Raw genomic sequence first — 21,835 nt, 5'->3', positions numbered from 1 at the left:
TACCCTAGGTGTGCTCACCTGGAGCGGCAGCCTTCTCAACCACACCAATATAGTGAGTCACAAAATGGCTTTATCTGTCTTTCCATCCATCAGGAAAGCCCCTCTTAACGTTTCAGTGAAGTAGGGCTTAATTGTAGATGTCACTATAGCCTCTACGATTAAGCCCTACACAGTTGAAACATGTTAGAGGGGGCTTTCCTATTCGATGGAGAGCCAGTTTAAGCCATTTTGCGATCATTTGTTTGGAGATTCACAATATTGGTGGTCAATACGGGTAAATAGTTCTAGCTTTTAGCAGGTGTTAGAAATGGAGGGTGACCTCTGTTAAATCCTGTACAGGCCAACCTTTAGGTTATGCATGGATATGAGATATTTGTCCCCGTCGACTGCTGATGATTTAGGAGGCCATTGTATTTTTATGGGCTTTCTTCCAGTAGTGTCTACAAAATACATAGACATGCATGTGTGTGATTTTGGCAAAGTGATCTACACAATTATTGTAATAGTTTTCTTGCATCTGCCGTCTCATGTCTAACACTAGCTGTAAATTAGAGCTGTGGCTAGGATGTCAACATTTAAATATTTACATGTTCTTATTCTTAATAAGCAGTAAATAATAATTACAACAAGATGTGATTTTTTATGTGAATTTTAGGGATATATTGCTTCACAGTACTTGCAGCTACATAGATCAGTAGATTAGTGAGAGTTTTTTTTGTTTTTTAGTTTGTTTACTGCTTGTTAAGCATATGTGTAAAGGATATACATGTCCATAGCCTGGCCAGAGTATTAAAAGGTGGAAACCAACATTGCAGAACTGTTGAACATCCAAGCACCATCTAACTGCCTGAGCCATCTTCCCTCAGACTTCACACTGACACTCCTGTAAAACATGAACAATCGCTTCTGTAGACTATGTTTAGACCTATGGAAAAAGGTGTGGGAGGCATTCTGTATACTTCTGAAGCACGTTTATAACAGGATCCAGTCTCTAATTCCCTTTTCCCCCCCGATTACCGTAAGCCTCGTACACACGACCGGTTTTCCCGTCGGGAAAACTGCCATGAGAGCTTTTGACTGTGAAAACCGGCCGTGTGTATGGTCCATCGCAGTTTTTCGAACCAGCGGTTTTTATCTTGGCAGTTTTCCTGTGGGAAACACTGCAATGGAGCATACACACGGCCGGGATTCCCGACCAAAGCTCTCATGGCAGCCTTCCTGTTGGGAAACCTGGTCGTGTGTAGGGGGGAAAAAGTTACCGAGCAGGTTCCCAGGTTTTCCCCTCGGGTTTGCCGGCAGACTTTTTACCACCGGGAATCCTGTATGTGTGTATGAGGCTTTAGGCTTTTGATTGCATGTTCCACAAATATTGGCTGCCATACTGCAATTCCAGGGGTGTTTTTATTTGAAGTTGTGCTTTCAAGTTTTAACTTCCAACATCCTTTATAAGTTAATTTGGTCTTACTCCTGACTAAAAATGCACATCTGTGTGCACTGGGACAAAAAAAGAACGTGTGGGGCAAATTTTCCATAATCCAAAAAAAACTTTTATCGTAATAAATTTTCTAACCATATTCATTTTAAGAGTGGTATAAAAAAGCATGTTGGCTATAGGATTCTAGCTTCCATTTTGCTTAGAATTTTGATAGTTCAGAGCTTGCTTATGTACATGTATTCAGTGCTGGACAGTTCCCAATTTTTTTTTGGGAGAAAAATACATAGGCTATCGTTGCCAGCATGCATGTTTTGTTCACAAATGTTTTTTGTGTTTTTATGTAAAGTTCTACCTTCTGGAGATGAGCAAGTTAGTCTGGATCACAGTTGATCTATCCAATCTTGATTCATGAATATTGTTAACTTTATCTTTAATCAAGTAAACCTATTTAACCAATTCAGTTATTTATTGAATAGCCATTATTGTGCAAATACATTTGCTCATCTTTATTTGCTGCCAGCACTTTATGATCAGTAAATGTTTATAATGAAAAATGTGAACATGCATGTCTGTGTGTGCATGCTTGTCTGTACTGTGTAAGGATTTTGATGTGAAACTGTCAGTTTGTATCTATCGGAGCTGCCATTGCAGTGTCATGTGGATGGTGTAAGCTGTGTGACTGTCATCTTTCTCTTTTGCTGCTCCACTGAGTCCCCTGACCAGCAAGCAGAGTGTCAGGAAACCGAACAGTGACTTTCAAAGTAATGAAGGAGGGATAAGAATAACGGTCCCCCCATTTGCATCCTAAAAATATCAATCAGCAGTGGAATCTCACATATTTCTAAAGTTTTGCTTTTTAAGGCTTTTTTTTATTCTATTTTTTGGGACACCTGGGTCAAATATGACCTGCGACTTTAACACAACTACGAATGTGATAAGGAGCATCTTAACTGTATGGCTTTCATTATGACTAAAGTGTACTGAAAGGACTTTGAGTATACCACAGCTTGAAATGTGTAATATCATTGGCACTAGTGATATCCATCTGTTCTGCTTTAGAAAGTTGTGACTAGAATTTTAAACATTTTAGTCCAATTGGTAATTTGACTTTTTTTGGGGTGAAAATTCTTGCGTGGGTAAAATTACCGCAGTAAGCAGCTCTGACCTCCATAGAGAAGGTAAAAAGTCTTTACCTGGAATGACTCTAATAATCCTCTGCTAATGCAGCCACACAGTGTGATTATCGGAGCAGTGGAGATTTCTTGTAGTGCTTGACATGGTTCCAGTTCATTTCAGGTGAGCCGAACAGGAAGGAAAGAGAACTGACAGCCTGTGTAACATTCAGAAGCCTTGTCTCCTCAATGACAACATAGCTCAGGGGATTGCTTTTACCAACATAGAATGGCAGCGATGTCCAGTGCAATAGCTCTTGGTAGTGCATAAAAAAAATCTTCGGGCCAGATTCACAAAGGTTAGCGGATCTTTAGATCCGTGTAACCTATGTGAATTAAGATCCGCCCTCGCAAGTTTGTGAGGAAAGTGTCAAATTCACAACACACTTACCTCCAAACTTGCGACGGCGGATCCTAACTCCCCCAGCGGAATTCAAATTCCGCGGCTAAGGGAGTGTCATATTTAAATCAGGCGCGCTCCCGCGCCGATTTAAATACGCATGCGTCGTCCGGGGAATTTCCCGGCGTGCATTGCTCCCACTGACGTCAATAGGACGTCAGTGGTTGCGACGTGAGCGGGACTTGCGACGCGCGTGTTCGTGAATCGGCGTACGCAAACGACGTAGGAAAATTCAAAATCGACGCGGGAACGACGGCCATACTTAACAATACTTACCCCTGCTTTTAGAAAGGGTAAGTATACGACGGAAAACCGCTACGGAAACGACGTAAGAACACAGCGTCGGGTCCGCGTACGTTCGTGAATTTCGCGTATCTCGCTGATTTACATATTATTCAGTGTAAATCAGCGGGAACGCCCCCGGCGCCATTTTTAAATCAAAAAAAAGATCCGACAGTGTAACACAGTGTGACACTGTCGGATCTCAGCCCTATCTATGCGTAACTGATTCTATGAATCAGGTGCATAGATAGGACCAGAAAAAATCCGAGATACGATGGTGTATCTGAGATACTCCATCGTATCTCTTTTGTGAATCTGGCCCTTCATGTTCTCCCTTTCAATCTTTAAATTAATGGAGGGTATCAAAGTATTGCCTTAGTCCTAGCGTTTTCTGATGATTTTTATCTTGTGTGACTTTGACTGTTAAAGCTGATGGAAACCGCAAAGATTTACAGTATATCGATAAGACGCTGCCTTCTGAGGTAAAAATCTTATCTCCAGACTACATCTGGTACACTTACTATTTCAGGCTTACTACTACTGGCAAGCACTCAATAGATTCACTCATGCAGTGACCCTGAGCTCAGCAGTGGAGATCGCACGACTAACCTTGCATGGTTAGTACAGCAGAAACTAACCAGCGCTGTCAGGTTTTTTTTTTTTTTTTTTTCCCGGGTTGCACGAAAAAAAAAACTGTAGTGTACCAGGCTTTAGTAAGTTTTGGTCATAATAGTGTTTTGCCAAACTTCTTGTAGATTAGTTCTTCCATGCTGGTCTGGGAATTGGAGTCTTGACACCTTAAAGGTGAACTCCAGCTTTTGATACTTTTTACATACATACAAAGCTTCCGCTGAGTCAGAGAGACAGGCTGGTGTCAAAACATCTGACTCTGCCAATGGGAGGAAGCTTTGTATTCATTGCTAGAATACATTGCTTTCTCTGAATAACAGAGCGACAATCAGATTGACTTTCTTGCGTTCCTGGTATGAGACAGGAAGGTCTCGGCTCGAACCTGGAACACGTGTGGTATGCTTTATATAGCCTCGGCTACATAGAGTTTATACAGCACATCCAGCGGCCTCACATGTTGGTAAGGGACAGAGTTCCAGCTTTGCCCAAACAAACTAAAGTGTAGCAAAAGCCGGAGTTTAGCTTTAAAAACTATGTTCGCCTTTTGGAATGTTACATATTTAGATTAGAAAGTTTAACATCCTCCAACAGCCATCCAATATCCCCCTCGAAGTGATGGCGGGTAGAGGTTCTTCTCCTGTCAGGAGTGCAGCTTTTGTTTGAACGCTATAGGAATGCATTTGCTGACACCTGGAGCCATCAACACTGCTTATCTTGGTTGGGGGAATCCATGGATTTCTCTCTATCAGAAAGCTGAGCGGAGCAAGAGAAATGTTTACATGTATGGCCAAAATTATAAAGTATGTTCTAATAGATTGCCCAAGATTATTTTGTCTTCACCATCTTAGTAGAGGCCACTCTCTGTGGCTGAGAAAATAGAAATATCTGAGCCACACATGGCTACATATGTTGTGGTAGTTCACATACAAGTGCCTTATCTTTGTTGATAGAGGTCACTCCTATGTAGAAGACGGAATAGAAATAGCTGAATTTATAACTCTTGCTGGCAACAATCCAAAACAACTGTGCAATGAGCTTAACTGAATATCTAAGTCGGTTACCTCCATCAGCAGGGTGTCTTCTAGAACTGCAAGCTGCTGTTCATGGATAGCCAGTGCTTATGGCAGCTGAGGACATGGCCTGACACAATCTTTTTACATTATTACATAGTGTCTGGTTGGGGCTAGAAATAGATTAAATCGTTCCTCACAAGACATGATCAGAGCTACCATGCAATAAAAATAGCCTGCTCTAATGATGGTAGAGTGTAATTAGGTGCCAAGAACCCTCTGCTGGTATGGTTTGGGGCCAATAGAAGCTTAGAAAATAGCGTTTTGTTGGGTGTTCACTACTGTCATTAGGGGTTCAGCCTCCAGTGCATGTTCAACTACATCCTGTATGAAAAGTAATACAGATTGGGGCCTGTTTTACAGAACAAAGCAATAGCAGTCATGTTGTGACATGGAGCTGACACAGGGCTACTTCTAAGCTGTCAGTTTTGCTACAGAGTGCTTTATAAGAATGTTGGGTAGCACAATGTGATCACAGTGCTTTTGCAGTGTAGTTTGTTTGGGAATGGCAGTGATGCCATCTCTGATGTAATCAGGATTTCCTGTGAGTTCTTGCAGCCAACTGGGAGACTGAATTCCATCCTTTCCTCCTAGGCTTGCACGGTTGTATGGGCTCCTTTTTTGTACTGAAATTGCTTAGTCTGATTTTGGTACTCATTGTTTGCTTCCCACAGCATGTATAGCAAGGGAGAGCACATCTCATTTCCTGGCTGAATGATTCCCAGCATCATCTAGTCCATTCCTCCCCAGGTGACCTATCCCTGGCTCGCCCCTTTCATTTATTGAATTTTAAGTCCTTCAATTATGGAGGCTCAGAGTTTTGTATGGCAATCTGCATGGAAATGCAGTCTCTCCTGAAACGGTGCTATCGGCAGGTGCTTTGTATCGCTGATCTCAGCACGTAGCACTGTTCAGTCCATCTGTCTGTCCCGTCCCCCTTTTTTATCAAACTTTATCGAAATATCAGACATTTCATAAAGTTCAGTGGCTTGCCTTGCACAGGGCTGAAAAGTTACTGCACATGGTAACATTATTTTACTGCACACTATTGCAACGCAATTGTCAGAACTAGGCAGGTGAGGAGACAAAGCGTTTTGATGAAACTCGCGTCATGTGAGTGAAATGCATTGGTGTTTCAACGTCATCTGGCCCGACCTCACCTGCATCTGCACAGCTCCTTTCATCTGCCTCCCCAGCTGATCAATTGACCAACTCTCAGCACATGCATCCATCTGCAATTGACCAACTCTCGGCACATACAGCCATTGGTGTGCACCAAGCTGTCTGAGCTTTGAAGATTGGAGAAGTGCTATCAGCATCTTGTACACCTCCACGTCCGCATCGGCTCTCATGCTGATCCGCTGACCCGGCGGTCTGTGGAATTTTGAAAGACTTTACTGGTGGCCTACTACCTACATGAACTGAGGTACGAGCATCAGCGCGGCCTTGGGTGAGCTTGTTCCAGGGACTTGGTTCCCGTTATTTTCATTTTTGCTGCACTGCCGCTTCCACCGCCGAGGGGATGTGTCCCCTCATCTTCACATATCAGGCTGTAATATCAACAGTCTCTTCTGCCTATGTTCCTCTGTCAGCTTTTGTGCATGCTAGTTGATCTGATCCTTCATCTTCCATTATTCTCCTGCAGGCATTTGTTTAATCAACAAGCAGTCCACACAATACGACGGACGGATTGGTTCCCCTCATTGTTTTTGATGTGTTTAATTCATTGGTCTAGCTAGATTCAAAATTGTTTCAGCAATTCCTTGGCCATCATTGCTTTCAACTAAGTGCCTCATCCCTGCATACGGTTGACTTCTGGTATGATGGTGGGTAATGCTTGTGAGCCCGGGTCTTTCTTTGCTTTTCAGACTATTGACAACATTGTCTTTAATGGTTTTTACTGTGGTTTGGTGAATGTTGCCTTTATGTGGAAATCTTACTAATAAATATTTAGTTTTTTGTGAATATTACACTGCTGTGTTTCCCTGTTTGGAGTTACTCTCTTGGTATATTTCTATATCCAAGTCCTCTCCTTTTGAGACAGTGTTTTGCCTGGTAATACGCTGGAATAGCCACCCAATGCAGTCCCACTGCATTTGTTGTGAATGTACCCTGTGACTATGTTTAGGGGCTGTTAAGGTCATCTGCTCTTGGGGCCAAATTAGAGAATATATTTTTGATCTAATTGCTTCTTCAATGAGGTGTCCACACTTTAGTGATAGTAGTATTAATTTTACTACATTATAGTAATGTACTTTAAATCGACTACAGTATTCATACTTTACTAACTTGTGTTTTCTACTAACTCTATTGCTAACTGCCACTTTTACCAGTACTAGTTGGGGCATATGGGTAAGGGAGTGGAAAGGCAAGCAGACCTTTCAACGAGAACACTGAACCCTGCATCCTTTGGCTTTTCTCCCAACCTTAGCTGATGTCCCTATGTATCGTGAAGGGCTTGTTGTTGTATTATTATTTTTTTTCTCTTTATTATTCCGAGCAATCAGATATTCAAATACCCCAGACTTCCGTGCTCACTATGGGGCATTATCCTTCAGGGATAACCTCTGCAAAGTTTTTGCAATAACTTTTTAAATTGGGTGCATTGGTTGCAAGTGAAGAAGTATCACACTCTTCTCCTGTATATCATAATACTACAGTATTGGATTGTATCACAAGAAAGCTTATCGCTTAGCCCCATACAGTTCTAATGGAGCTCTACAAGCGTTATTAAATGTAAATGGTTGGAGTTGACCTATTCCATTGATTACATTTAAACATAGTCAAGATTGTTGCAGGATCAAGTACCCCATGTTCGGACACAGATCTTTTTTCAGCAAGGGTCCAGTACTTTAATATCCACCACGTGGTCTGTGATATACAAGTTCAGGTGATGGGCACGCTTAATTTGTGCACGTGAAGCTGTAGGTGGTGCAGTGCAAGATAACGCAGTTCTTTTGGCATGCATTGGTTTCAGAACTAAATTGTTTGATCTTTAGGACATGTACTTGCCTGCATGGTAGAACCTGATTTGGAAAGCACTGTCTCGTGTAAAATGTCATACAGGTGTTAATTGGCAATTGGTGGGAATGGGTAAGCAGGGTTACCGCACACCCTGGAGGACCTTTTTCAGAAGAAGATCGTATTGTCTAATTTTTATTCTTTCATTAGAAAGCGATTTATTGGCTCTGCGAAACTGTAACTCTTTGGTTGTTTGTAACGCAAAGACAAGTATGCTTGTAGGTCATAAACATGCTTGTCCTCTTGTATCTCATTCAGAAGATGGATTTTTGTATGTCTCTGACTGCCATCTACTGCCTATAGGTAGTGAAAGCTGCAGCACAAGCACACAACTTTGTACTTGTTTCAACCCAGCAGATCAACAATCAGGAAGATATCAATTATTTCTTCTTCTTCTAATTAGCCTTCCTTAGTTATGTAAGCATTTAAATTTGTTCCGAGTTGATCCTTACCGTTGTCCTAAATTTTCAATGTGTCTTATTTTAGTATTAAATGGGTTAATTCATTTGCCTAGCGGTTACTGCATCTTGCGCTTTTACTGTTTTTCAAAGAATGCGTGTTTCCTTTTAATTCATTTAGACTCCGTTGAACTGTTTGTTTTTTGGCAGGCTTGTTAGAACACGGTCGTAACTGGGGAGCCATCGCCAAGATGGTAGGAACGAAGAGTGAAGCCCAGTGTAAAAACTTCTACTTCAATTACAAAAGGAAGCACAATCTGGACAACTTGTTGCAGCAGCACAAACAGAAAGTGAGTATTGCTGTAAAGAACCAGTTACGGTTCTTAACCTTCTTTACCTGATTTTTAAATGTTTATTATCAGTGGTTCTCGACTCCTGTCCTCGGGACCCACTAACAGGCTCAGGTTTGCAAGATAAGTGAAAAATATCACAGGTGATATCATTTTCTGCTCAGTGATTGCAGTATTCTAGTCTTCATCTCCCCAAGGTAATACATAAAATCTGGCCTTTTAGTGGGTCCTGAGGACAGAAGTTGAGAACCACTGGTTTACATGTTAACCCAGATATGATTTAAAAAAAAAAAAAAAAAAAAAACATTCTATGTAACTTAACCACTTAAGCCCCGGACCAATATGCTGCCTAAAGACCCAAGGGGTTTTTACAGTTCGGGACTGAGTCGCTTTAACAGACAATTGCGCGGTCGTGCGACGTGGCTCCCAAACAAAATTGGCGTCCTTTTCCCCCCACAAATAGAGCTTTCTTTTGGTGGTATTTGATCACCTCTGCGGTTTTTATTTTTTGCGCTATAAACAAAAATAGAGCGACAATTTTGAAAAAAATGCAATATTTTTTACTTTTTGCTATAATAAATATCCCCCAAAAACATATATAAATTTTTTTTTTTCTCAGTTTAGGCCGATACGTATTCTTCTACCTATTTTTGGTAAAAAAAAACCGCAATAATCGTTTATCGGTTGGTTTGCGCAAAATTTATAGCGTTTACAAAATAGGGGATAGTTTTATTGCATTTTTTTTTTTTTTACTACTAATGGCGGCGATCAGCGATTTTTTTCGTGACTGCGACATTATGGCGGACACTTCGGACAATTTTTACACATTTTTGGGACCATTGTCATTTTCACAGCAAAAAATGCATTTAAATTGCATTCTTTATTGTGAAAATGACAGTTGCAGTTTGGGAGTTAACCACAGGGGGCGCTGTAACATTTAGGGTTCACTTTGTGAGTGTTTACAACTGTAGGGGGGTGTGGCTGTAGGACTGACATCATCGATCGAGTCTCCCTAATAAAAGGGATCACTCGATCGATGCGCCGCCATAGTGAAGCACGGGGAAGCCGTGTTTACATACGGCTCTCCCCGTTCTTCAGCTCCGGGGAGCGATCGCGACGGGGCGGCTATAAACGAATAGCCGCGCCGTCGTCCTGGATCGCTTACCGACTGCCGCATGTACCGGGGGGGGGGGGGTTCCCGATCGGACCCCCCACCCACGTCAAGCAGAGGACGTACAGGTACGTGCATGTGCCTGTCCGTGCCATTCTGCTGACGTATATTTACATGAGGTGGTCCTTAAGTGGTTAAAGGGGTTCTAAACCCTTGTGTTTTTTCACCTTAATTGCATAGATGCATTAAGGTTAATAAACGTCTTTTAGTGACTGGCCCCCCAGCCATTGGCTCCCGCTGCTGTGAATCAAATCCAATGAACATAATTGACATTTTCCAATATGTTGTGGAATGAATTTGCAGTAATCATTTTTTTTTTTTTTTTTTACAGCAGCATTCCAAACCAGTATTAAAATAAAACCTTGCAATTTTAGTTTTTTTAATTAAGAATCAATAAACGTACAGCAAACGTTGCTTTAAAATATCAACCTCCTTTTTAATGATGTATGATAGTATGGTAAAAAAAATTCAATCTTGCTAACCATGGAAAGCCTTGCTAGCCTTTGGAGCTGTAGTGTATTGTGAAAAAAAAGGGAACATCTGTTTATGCAATCGCCTCATCTTAGCCATCTGACTCTTTTTGGAACAGTTTACCTGAGAGAGCAGCAGTGGCTCCTGCTAAAAGTTCTCCAACTGAAGTGGGATGGGAGCAAGGGTGGACTGACAACTCATGGGGCCCCCGGGCAATAGGAGATTATGGGGCCCCCAGGCAATAGATTATGGGGCCACACAGTGTATATACACACACACTTACAGTATACATACCCAGTATACACACACACAGTATACATATACATACAGACACACACAGTACACACACAAAGTATACATATACACACAGTATAGTATACACATATATAATAATTTAGGGACAGATGTAAAAAAACACAGATTTTTACATACTGTCCCTGGTTTTACTGAGGCTGGCAACCCTGATGGGTCCCCCTAGTGGCATGGGTCCCTCGGGCAGTGGTCAGTCTACCCCTGGGTGGGAGATAATACAGTAACCTGTATACGTTTATAACGGTTGATTTTGTTTCTGTTGACTTTCTATACAGTCTGGTAGGTTCAGTTGAATCGCAAGAATGCATGAGCAAAATTTTGTAACCAATCGATGAGGATCTTTAATTTCAACCATGTAATGGTAATGTTCAAATCTCATTGGATCTTTTTATGATAAAAAAAAAGCATTGCGCCTGCAATCAGCGCATTGTTGGGCCTCTACAGCTATCTGCCTGTACCTCCGTATAGATACCCCCCCCGTCTAAGAATCCTATTACCAGGTGCAGACCCTCCTGTGTCCTTCCTGTCTTGATAGCCTCTCCAGGGTATGCAGGGGAGAAGTCAGTCAGTCGCGATCGCGGGGACAAGGCCGTCACATACTAAGCCGAAGCCTCGCCTAAAAAATCCTGCCCGCAGCTGCTCAGGACCGGCGCTAGAGTCCTCCTGCTACTGGGTGCTGACCCTCCGGTGTCCCTCCTGCCTTGGTGTCCTCTCCGGGGTGTGCAGGGGAGAAGTCAATCCGCCACAATCTTGGGGGGGGGGGGGGGGGGCGCAAGGCTGGACGTTCCGACTAGGCCGAAACTGCAACCTTGCCTAAAAACTCCTGCCCACAGCTCCTCAGGACCGGCGAGGTGTCCAAACAAAAAAATATAAAAACAAAAAAATATTTGAATCGTAAATCAAGGTTTTTTAGGGGAAGAAATTGCCCAGCTGTACCTGGTAGGTGAAACTGATGTACAGTGTATTTACAGCTCCGTTATTGAGATCGAACTGCCATTCTGATTACATTATTAAAGGCTGCATTGTAACAAGGCTATTCTGTGCTGCTTGTATTGCAGTCTCGTAAGTCACGAGAAGAGCGAGATGTATCACAGTCTGAAAGTGTGGCATCCACTGTTTCTGCCCAGGAAGATGAGGATAATGAAGTTTCTAATGATGAAGAAAATCCTGAAGATAGTGAAGGTATTTTTTTTTTTTTTTGAGCTGATGTTCCTGATGAGAACCTAGCGGTATCACCTTTACTAAATTATGAATCACTGCCCATTCACAATTTATACTTCAGAGACGGTTCCTAAATTGGTGCAATGTGTGTGTAAATGTTATAAATGGTATGAAAAAGTTCTAGATGTGTTTTAAAACATTCAAATAATTGGCTTGAATTTAAAAGGGTTCCAGCAGCATCTAAAAGCATTCTAATGAATAAACCTGAAGGTTACCTATCCACGCCTATCATGCATAACTTGATTCTTCAAATATAGCCAGTGTAAGTACAACCAGGCTTGCTGTTCTGTTGGTCATGTCCCATGTAGCTGGATTCTTATGGTGCAAATCCCATCAAGCTCACTGTTTAGGTGCCAAAATTATAAGTGTTACAACTACAAAAGCAGTAAATTTAGCCTGGGATTTCCAAACGTACGTACCAATTTATATATGTTACTCAATGGTAATATTTTTATTTTGTTTTAAAATCACAGTTGCATACCTGCATTGAGATGTCCATTCTGGGTTTTGCTGGTACCTTCATTTAAAAAGTTTTTCCATCCATTATGGGGTGCCACAAATTTTTTAACATTTAGGTTATACTGCTAAAATTTAAATATATATTTTCTTCAGCTCCGCTCTGAAAAAGATTAAACTTTTTTTTTTTTTTTGCTAGCACTTTTTTTTTTTTTTCAACGTTACCCCTTCAGTCAAAATGTTCTCAATTCGTCTTCCAGGACGGCACCCTGAGAGATGACTGGTCTCACCTGACAGGAATCATAATCAAAGAGGTCAAAAAACCCCGCCCCTCCCTGTGCTCCTTAGTTTTTGTTTCTCCACAGCCAAACTGTTTGTAATTTTCTTTAGACCCAAAGCCGAGGGCAGGAGATCTCACCCTGGGAGCCAGACCGCAGGTTTGTGAAGCCTCTGGGTCTGGTAGGGCTTGCCCTTCCGGGGGGAGGGGAAGAAGGGGGGCTTTTCCCCATCATCTCAGGGGGGCAGCAGAGTTCTGGAAGAGCCCCCTTGAGAACTGAAGAGGACTCTGGGCACAATGGGGTATCCAGAACTTCAGGGACCATTCATCCTGTTCCCTCCTCTTACCTGACGAGGTTGTCGGTTTACAGGAGGCTGGCAGTCGAATGTTCCGTGGGCGCCAGACCACGACTCCTGAGACTTCCTAGGCTTGCGCAGAGCATGGTTGGTACTGGACGGCGCTTGCAGAGGAGGTGAGCGGCCATCATACCAGGAGAGGGGCGGTGAAAGGGAACTAGGTCTTCTTGGTCACAATAGACTTAAAAGACGCGTACCTTCATGTGCCCTTTTTCCAGAACATCCACACTTTGCTATGCTTTGCAACTCTCACTGATCAGGGTGTTCAGCATTGGCAGTTCAGTGCCCTATCCTTTGGACTGGCAGCCAGCCCAAGAGTTTTTACAAAGATCCTTTCAGAAGTGGTGTCTCACCTCCATCTTCAAGGGATTGTGCTGATTCCCTACCTGGACGACCTATTGGTCTACAACCAGTCCCAGGATCACCTGCTTTCCGTTCTGGACAAGGTAGTGAACACCTTAGCGTCCTTGGGGTGGTTAATCAGCCAGAAATCAGGTAGTTGGAGAATGTACAATTATAGTTTAGAATTTGATTATACATCATTTTAAAATGGATGGTGCTTATTTTATTTTTGTTCTTCAGGTGCTGAAAACAGTTCGGACACTGAGAGTGCCCCTTCGCCTTCAGCTGGAGAAGGAGCCAAACAAGCTGAAGAAATGCCAGAGAGAACCACTGCTGCTTCAGTAACTACAGCTGCATCTCCATCAGAGGAACCTGCCAGCAAGCCTGCTACTAGTTCATCCCCGACCACTGCACCACAGAATGCTAAAACTCCTGAGAACCAGTATCCAGAACTACAGGTGAAAGAGGAAATCAATCCTGAACCTGAGGAGGCCATGGAGGTTGAGGAGAGAAGTGAAAGTACTGAGTCTAAACAATCTCCTGGCCTCCAAACCAATACCAAAGCTGAACCTGTTGAGCCTGAGGTGAAGCCACCAGAGAGTGCTCAAGTAAAAATGGAGGAGGATACCAAAGACAGAGTTTTGGAAAGAACTAAAGAAAATTCGGAGCCCGATGACATAGAGTTCGTTCCCAGCAAAATACCTTCTCATACAAGGGTGGAGTCTCAGTCAGAAAATGACTCCAGTGCTACTTGCAGTGCTGATGAAGAAGTTGATGGAGAGCCTGAGAGGTCAAGGTAAGCAACATGTTTTGATGGTTTCATGACTGTTCATTAAAGACCGATTCTAGTCAAGTTCGCTTTAAGAACCTGACAATGATATAAGGCCTCAATCCCATGGGCGTACTACAGCATACACCCATGAAAGGGCTGTGCAGGTAGTCCCATTGATGTCAAGTTGGATACAGTGGCTGCTCTGCTCCCAATTTGACAGCCATGTCTGTACTGGTGTAAGGCTCCCAAAGCAGCGTGTGTTCGGGACCATGCACAGGTACTGCTGTCATATTGGGAGTCCGTCTCAGGAGAGAACAAGAGAGGATGGTTATCCAAAAGCAATAGAAGAAGGAAAATCACCGCTCAAGGTGGGTCTGCTATAGGGTCATACACAGGTGTAGGATTCCAAGGGTGCTGGCAGTGCACTAGGCAAGCATTGGCGTAAAATGAAGGATGGATGGCCGCACTCCAAACCAAACAGGTTGTCTTTATTTAAACGAACAGCAAAAACATACCGGATCAAAGCAACAGAAACAGGAGGATAACCGACGTTTCGCACTGACTTGAATAAGCACTAAGTCAGTGCGAAACGTCGGTTATCCTCCTGTTTCTGTTGCTGTGATCTGGTATGTTTTTGCTGTTCGTTTTAAATAAAGACAACCTGTTTGGTTTGGAGCGCGGCCATCCATCCTTCATTTTACGCCAAAGAGAGGATGGTTATGTTCCTACATGCAGTGGGACCATGGGGAGCAAACGTTGCCACCCTTCTCTGGTCATAACAGCAAAAAATAATTCTGTTTAGGATACACATGTGAATAGAATTTTTTTTTTTTTTTTTTTTTGGAAACCAGAGTTTAGTGTCACATTAATGGGTAAGATTTTGGTTGGCGTTTGACATTAATGTCAAGAAGTCTTGATTTGTTCACATCTGATGTCTATTGCCTTCTATTACATTTTTGTTTTAGGATGTACACTATGGATTCAAAACCTTCAATGTTAAACCCGAGTGGAACCATTCTGATGTCCTCTATGAAGCAAGGGCCAATGGATTTGCAGCAGTTACATCACCGTGCTGCTGTCATTCCACCCATGGTAAGTGCTTTTTTCCCTAAGAGATCAGCAGTAAAGGTATACAGTATATTTGCATTTACAGGTTTCAGAGTCATTAACCACTTAAGACCCGGATCAAAATGCAGCTAAAGGACCTTGCCCCTTTTTGCGATTCGGCACTGCGTCGCTTTAACTGACAATTGCTCGGTCGTGCGACGTGGCTCCCTAACAAAATTGGCGTCCTTTTTTTCCCACAAATAGAGCTTTCTTTTGGTGGTATTTAATCACCTCTGCCGTTTTTTTTTTTTTTTTGCGCTATAAGCAAAAATAGAGCGACAATTTTGAAAAAAAATGCAATATTTTTTACTATAATAAATATCCCCCAAAAATATATATAACATTTTTTTCCCCTCAGTTTAGGCCGATACGTATTCTTCTACCTATTTTTGGTAAAAAAAATCGCAATAAGGGTTTATCGTTTGGTTTGCGCAAAATTTTATAGCGTTTTTCAAAATGGGGGATAGTTTTATTGCATTTTTTTTTTTTTTTTTTACTACTAATGGCGGCGATCAGCGTTTTTTTTTCGTGACTGCGACATTATGGCGGACACTTCGGACAATTTTGACACATATTTGGGACCATTGTAATTTTTCACAGCAAAAAATGCATTTAAAATGCATTGTTTATTGTGAAAATGACAATTGCAGTTTAGGAGTTAACCACAGGGGGCGCTGATATGTGTGACCTAAAGTGTGTTTACAACTGTAGGGGGGTGTGGCTGTAGGTGTGACGTCATCGATTGTGTCCCCCTATAAAAGGGATGACACGATTGATGCTGCCGCCACAGTGAAGAACGGGGAAGCCGGGGGCCGATCACGGGACTCCAGCGGCGATCGGGTCCCGTGGTCACGGAGCTTCGGACCGGGTCGCGGGAGCGCGCCCACGGCTGGGTACTAGTACAGGACGTGCCTGTACGTACATGTGCCCAGCCGTGCCATTCTGCCAATGTATATGTGCAGGAGGCGGTCCTTAAGTGGTTAGTTTTTTTTTTTTTAAGGACTAGATATATAGCAGGGGTCGACAAATCCCGGGCGCCAGGTCGCCATGGCGACTAGAAATAGGGTCCTGGCGACTTGGCTTGGAAGGGGGGGCAAAAAAAAAAAAAAAAAATTTTTTTTTTTTTTTTTTTTTGTGAGCTGGCACCATCTGATGGTGAGCCGTTGGTATTACAAGTTATTACCACCAGATGTGTAAGCTGGCGCCATCTGGTGGTGGCCGTTGGTATTACAAGTTAAGCATTACAAGTTAAACAGCAATTCTAATGTAATTTTTCACTATTTTCACTGCCATCTTCTTCCCTCTAATTAGAACCCCCAAACATTATATATATTTTTTATCCTAACACCCTAGAGAATAAAATGGCGATCGTTGCAATACTTTCTGTCATGCCGTATTTGCGCAGCGGTCTTGCAAGCGCACTTTTTTGGGGAAAAAATTACACTTTTTTTAATAAAAAAAATAAGACAACAGTAACATTATCCCCATTTTTTTTAATATTATGAAAGAAAATGTTACGCCGAGTAAATTGATACCCAACATGTCACGCTTAAAAATTACGTCCGCTCGTGGAATGGCGTCAAACTTTTACCCTTTAAAATCTCCATAGGCGACGTTTAAAAAACTCTACAGGTTGACTGTTTTGAGCTAAAGGAGGTCTAGGGCTAGAATTATTGCTCTCGCTCTACCAATCGCGGTGATACCTCACATGTGTGGTTTGAACACCGTTTACATGTGCGGTCGCTGCTCACGTATGTGTTCGCTTCTGCGCGCAAGCTCGTCGCGACGGGGTGCGTTTTCTGGCTCCTAACTTTTTTAGCTGGCTCCTAGATTCCAAGCAAATTTGTCAACCCCTGATATATAGTATATACCCCATGACAGCAATTTTCTCTCCCTCACTAAGTGCATGATAACACGTTCACATAATAATTTTATCAGGTTGCTGTAGATAAATGGCCTTGATTATCAGCTGGCTGTCAAAGTACTCCATACTGGGATGTTTAAACCGCTTGCCAATAGTGGTACTGGTGCATGCGTACATACATAGTCCTGTATGCTCATGTGTATTAGAGCTAAATAATGAACTAGAGGAGTGGTGTGTGTGTGTGTGTGTGTGTAGTTATTTGGCCTTAGAGAGTTAATAAACTTGTGTTTTGTACATATAACGTGTGTTATAACACTTTCACTGCCCTGTATTTGACACTTGTATGAACAGTGTTATTTTTATTTGGGCAAGGCAACATTATATGCGTGTGTGCAGTCACAGCCCAGAGCCCTGTGTTGACCATCAACACAGGGTTCTGTACAGGGGGAACAATCTTTCTTTTTGCTGCAAAGCAAGGATAAAAAAACAGAGATCTGTAGTAAAACACATTACACATAGTTAGGCACACATTTAACCCCTTGATCACCCTAGATGTTAACTCCTTCCCAGCCAGTGTCATTAGTACAGTGATCATGTATATTAGCACTGATCACTATATTAGTGGCAGTCAGTTGCCCCCATTTCTCTTTCAAAATTTTCAGGCCTTTTATCGTTTTTATCGCAAAAAGTAACCCAGTGGTGTTCGCCATCGCCAAAGAAAGCTCTATTTGTGTAAAAAAATTATATAAACTTCATTTGGGTACAGTATTGCATGACCACGCAATTACCAGTTTGCTTATAGCAAAAAAATAATAAAAATAGTCTGGTCATGAAGATGTTAAAACCTTCCAGTGCTCAAGTGGTTAAAAAAACAACCGATAACTTAAATGTGTTTTTTTTTTTTTGTTTTTTTTTTACTTTTATTATTAATATAGCACATCTACAACAGCTGTGAGCATTTATTCCGTTTTCCCTTCATGTCCTTTCACAGGTATCTTGCAGCCCCTGTGTTATACCCCCTGGCACATCGGTGTCGGCAAACAGTTATAGTTTATACTTTCAGTCTTTGCATGAAAATAACTTACTAGAAGAGCAAAGGCAGAGGCAAGAACAGATGAACATGGAGAGCAAGAGATCAGCCAGCCCAGCAAACATGTCTAAGAGTTCAAGCATTGATTGGGAAGGTAACTACATTGTCCTAACCGGGAAAAAAAATCCTCTACTCCAGTTCTGCTGCTGTTTTGGTGCAGAGTATTATTATTATTATACAGGATTTATATCGTGCCAACAGTTTGTGCAGCGCTTTACATCAGGGAAGACATAACAGTCACAATTCAATTCAATACAGGAGGGATCAGAGGGCCCTGCTCGTTAGAGCTTACAATCTAAAAGGGAGTGTCAAGTGGCTGTGGGGGATGATCAGATGGACGCAAATGAAAATACAGTTTTTGGTGTGGGCTTCTCTGAAGAGGAGGGTTTTCAGGGATCCACTAATAGAGAAGGAGATAGATGGACAGATTGGGATAAGGAGTTCCATAGGCTTGGAGAGGCTCTGGAAAAGTCCTGGAGACGAGCATGGGAGCAGGTGATGAGAGAGCTAGAGAGTAGGAGGTCTTGAGAAGAACGAAGAGAAGGATTAGGTTGGTATTTAGAGACTAGGTCATTGATGTAGCTGGGGCCAGAGTTATGGATGGCTTTGTAGGTAATTGTTAGTTTGAATTTAATTTGTTGGGTGAGCGGAAGCCAGTGGGAGTATTGGTATGAAGTACCTAAAAAAGAACAGCATTGAAACCATTCTTTTTTTAAGATGCAGGATTTTCTTGCTTCCAGCTAAGCCGCCTCTTAGTAAATGTACTTTTGTTCTTTATCTTCTACATTTTCTATTGTCCAGTGGACAAAAAATCTCTCCCTACACAACAAAAGTTGGTAATTCATTTATACTTTGTAAATCAAGATACTTTCTCTTTTCAAAGTATATTATGCAAGAGAAACTTGTGGCATAGAAATCAAAATTTTAAAGCACCTTTTAGAGCCAAACACACGTTTTATGCAACACATTGGGTTATTTACGGAAGGTAAATCCACTTTGCACTACAACGCATTTTAGCTTGCACATGATTGGATAATAAAATCAGCAGAGCTTCCCCTCATTTCAGATCTACCCCTCAGATTTACAGTGACTGCACTCCCAGTGCAATTTCAAGTGCACTTTTCACTTGTAATGCAAAGTGGATTTGCCTTTCGTAAGTAACCCCCATTGTGGCTCAATCTGCTCTAGGTACCAATAGACCTGCCCTGCAGTGACCCATGGGCTTGCTGCATTACAAATAATAATGTGAAAGTCCTGGTTTTGGTTCATTGCTATGCATTGGCAGCCTATTTAAAATTCCCTGCCTTAAACCTGTAGCAAACGTTAATAAAAAAAATAGTTTCTGTATCGAAAACTGACTGCATGGTGTGAACTAGAGCCAACTAAAACCATTGGTATACGTGGAAAACACTGTGCATGCATTTTTAGTGCAGAAAAAATGTACAGGGAACTGAACGGAACTGCGTCTGGTGTGAACTGGCCCTTAGAGCGCATGCGCTGGTGACATCACTGGCTGCTGCTCACTAGGATATCTCCAATGGTGCACCTTTAGGAGATATTGAATTAACCTACAGGTGAGCTTTATTAAAAGTGTCAACAAATAAAACCTTTTTTTCCAATTTTATTTATAAAAAGTGTACCTGTAGGTAAAAATAAAAATAGTTTCCTACCACTTTAACAAATTACCATGCGTGTATCAACAAGCTGGACAGGGAAATAATGGGAATCTCCTCACTATAATGTACAAACTGTAGCAAAAACCTTTTGCCCTGTATATTTTTTTTGCTTTCTAGATCTTTTGGAGTTATTGTGTCCTTGTTTGGGGACACAACAGAAATAGGGGAACCTCCCCAACTTCAACACAGACCACAAAACAAATGTTACTGATTCCAACCCTTATCCATTCTATCCAATGTGCCACAGGATATATGATTGTACAAGCACCTCCCTGTCCTTGCATGTACTGTCTGTTTTGTCCTAAAATACTGCACTTGCATTAAATATTGGGCGCCATGTTGGATAAATAAGTGGCCAGACCTGCTTAATGTGTATCCTGCCCCTTCCTAAATATGTCACCTTCCTATTGGCCAAAGCCAATAGGAAGGTGCCCTAGTGTATGTAACTAGTAGGGGGCAACACAGACAGAAAGGTCATCAGAATATGCCATTGACTTAAATTAGGCACATTTGTGCTTTAATGAATTGTAAATACATGTTTGTGTGTTGTGCTTTAACCCATAGTTGGTGTTATGCATATGTTTTTAACTTACTATGACTAACTTTGGCAGGAAAATCTGTGTACATGCCTTATGCTGCTGAAGTCAAGCGAGCGCTGGAGCATGAAGCTCAAATGCAGAATGTTGCACGTTCTGTTTCACCGTACAGGATGTCTCCACGAGAAGTTAGCAGGGCTTCCCCGCAAGCAGAGCTCAATCCTGTGCGCTACTGTGTCCCTCCAGGTACTGCCTGCCCGTTGTTTTCATGCTACCTGTGCTGCTGAAGCTGTTCTGTCTTCCTGTGTTTGTGTCTGTGTAGGGATCGTTGGGTTATTGTCTAATGTCAACCTTTCAATGCTGTACAGATTTGTGTAATTTGTGCTGCATAACTGGAATACCTTTTTGGACAAAGAATTTCCTAGTATGGATTAGATGGAGAACTTTATAGGTCATGATATTTCCTTTTACCACCTTTGTTGAAAACCGCATATAGTTCATTTAACCTACTATTGGGTAAATGGCTGAAGCAACATGAATTACTTGCCTATAATAAGGCTTACCTGTAGGTACTGGAAATATCTCAAAAACCTGCATGGTTTAGGAGAAATTTAGCATATACACTTGTGCACTAAGAAAAGGGCACGATTGTGCCGTTTCTATAGTTCCCGCCAGTCACAGAGCCAGAATCCATGGCCCCCGGAAGGAAGAGGGGTGAAGATGGATGAGGGGATTGATCGCAGGCTTTGTTTGCAAGTGCAACCTAATGGGCTACTATGTGATGCATACTAGCCCATTATGCTTTTACTTTGCAGGGAAATAAAGGGGAAGTAAAAACCCATCAGGGTTTACTTCCTCTTTCAGTGCTAGTTCACACCAGACGCAGTTCCGTTCAGTGCAGAAACTGACCGGAAACTAACTGCATGGTGTAAACTAGAACCATTGGAATACATGGAAAACACTGTGCATGCATTTTGTGCAGAAAAAAAGCGCACAGAACTGCATCTGGTGTGAACAAGCACTAAGAGTATTTTGGCTAATCTTGTAATATTACATTTTTTGTATATGTCACAAATATGGCTTCTATTCTCTGTTGGTTGTTTATTTAAGGCCTTTTTTTTTTTTTTCCTCTCTAGTATTGCAGCCTGCTCCCCATCAGGTAATAACTTCCCTAGCCGAAGGAACACGACTATCTGTGACGCGCCCGACCCGTCCACCTCCCCCTCTGATTCCGTCATCCAAAACTACAGTGACCTCCTCTGACAAGCCTTCCTTTATTGTGGGGGGATCTATATCCCAGGTACTTCAGACTTGCTTATACCATTTAGAAAATTGTAGATATTAAAATGCTGCTTGAGAAATTTCCTGTTTAGCCTCTTCACTGAGAAGGGTGGGGGGGTGTTATGATGTTATAAAAGCTGTCATG

At 42.1% G+C, this 21,835-nt stretch overlaps 1 protein-coding gene across 18 annotated transcripts in view; it reads left to right on the top strand.

Annotated features, from left to right (window-relative positions):
* NCOR1 (nuclear receptor corepressor 1) overlaps positions 1-21,835 on the top strand; it is a 195,733-nt gene that overhangs the window by 129,589 nt on the left and 44,309 nt on the right. For 16 of the 18 annotated variants that reach the window (XM_040338609.1, XM_040338607.1, XM_040338605.1 and 13 more), the window contains 7 exons: positions 8,619-8,758; positions 11,771-11,894; positions 13,605-14,160; positions 15,102-15,228; positions 18,099-18,291; positions 20,485-20,655; positions 21,546-21,709. In XM_040338609.1, the coding sequence (XP_040194543.1) occupies positions 8,619-8,758; positions 11,771-11,894; positions 13,605-14,160; positions 15,102-15,228; positions 18,099-18,291; positions 20,485-20,655; positions 21,546-21,709 (1,475 nt within the window). The remainder of the gene's footprint in view (positions 1-8,618; positions 8,759-11,770; positions 11,895-13,604; positions 14,161-15,101; positions 15,229-18,098; positions 18,292-20,484; positions 20,656-21,545; positions 21,710-21,835) is intronic. The other 2 variants (XM_040338615.1, XM_040338622.1) reach the window with 1 other exon arrangement.

This window comes from Rana temporaria, chromosome 2 (assembly GCF_905171775.1).
Source record: "Rana temporaria chromosome 2, aRanTem1.1, whole genome shotgun sequence".
Classification (NCBI taxonomy): Eukaryota; Metazoa; Chordata; class Amphibia; order Anura; family Ranidae; genus Rana; species Rana temporaria.
Note: the sequence above shows the minus strand (reverse complement) of the source record. Positions and strands in the feature narration are given on the sequence as shown.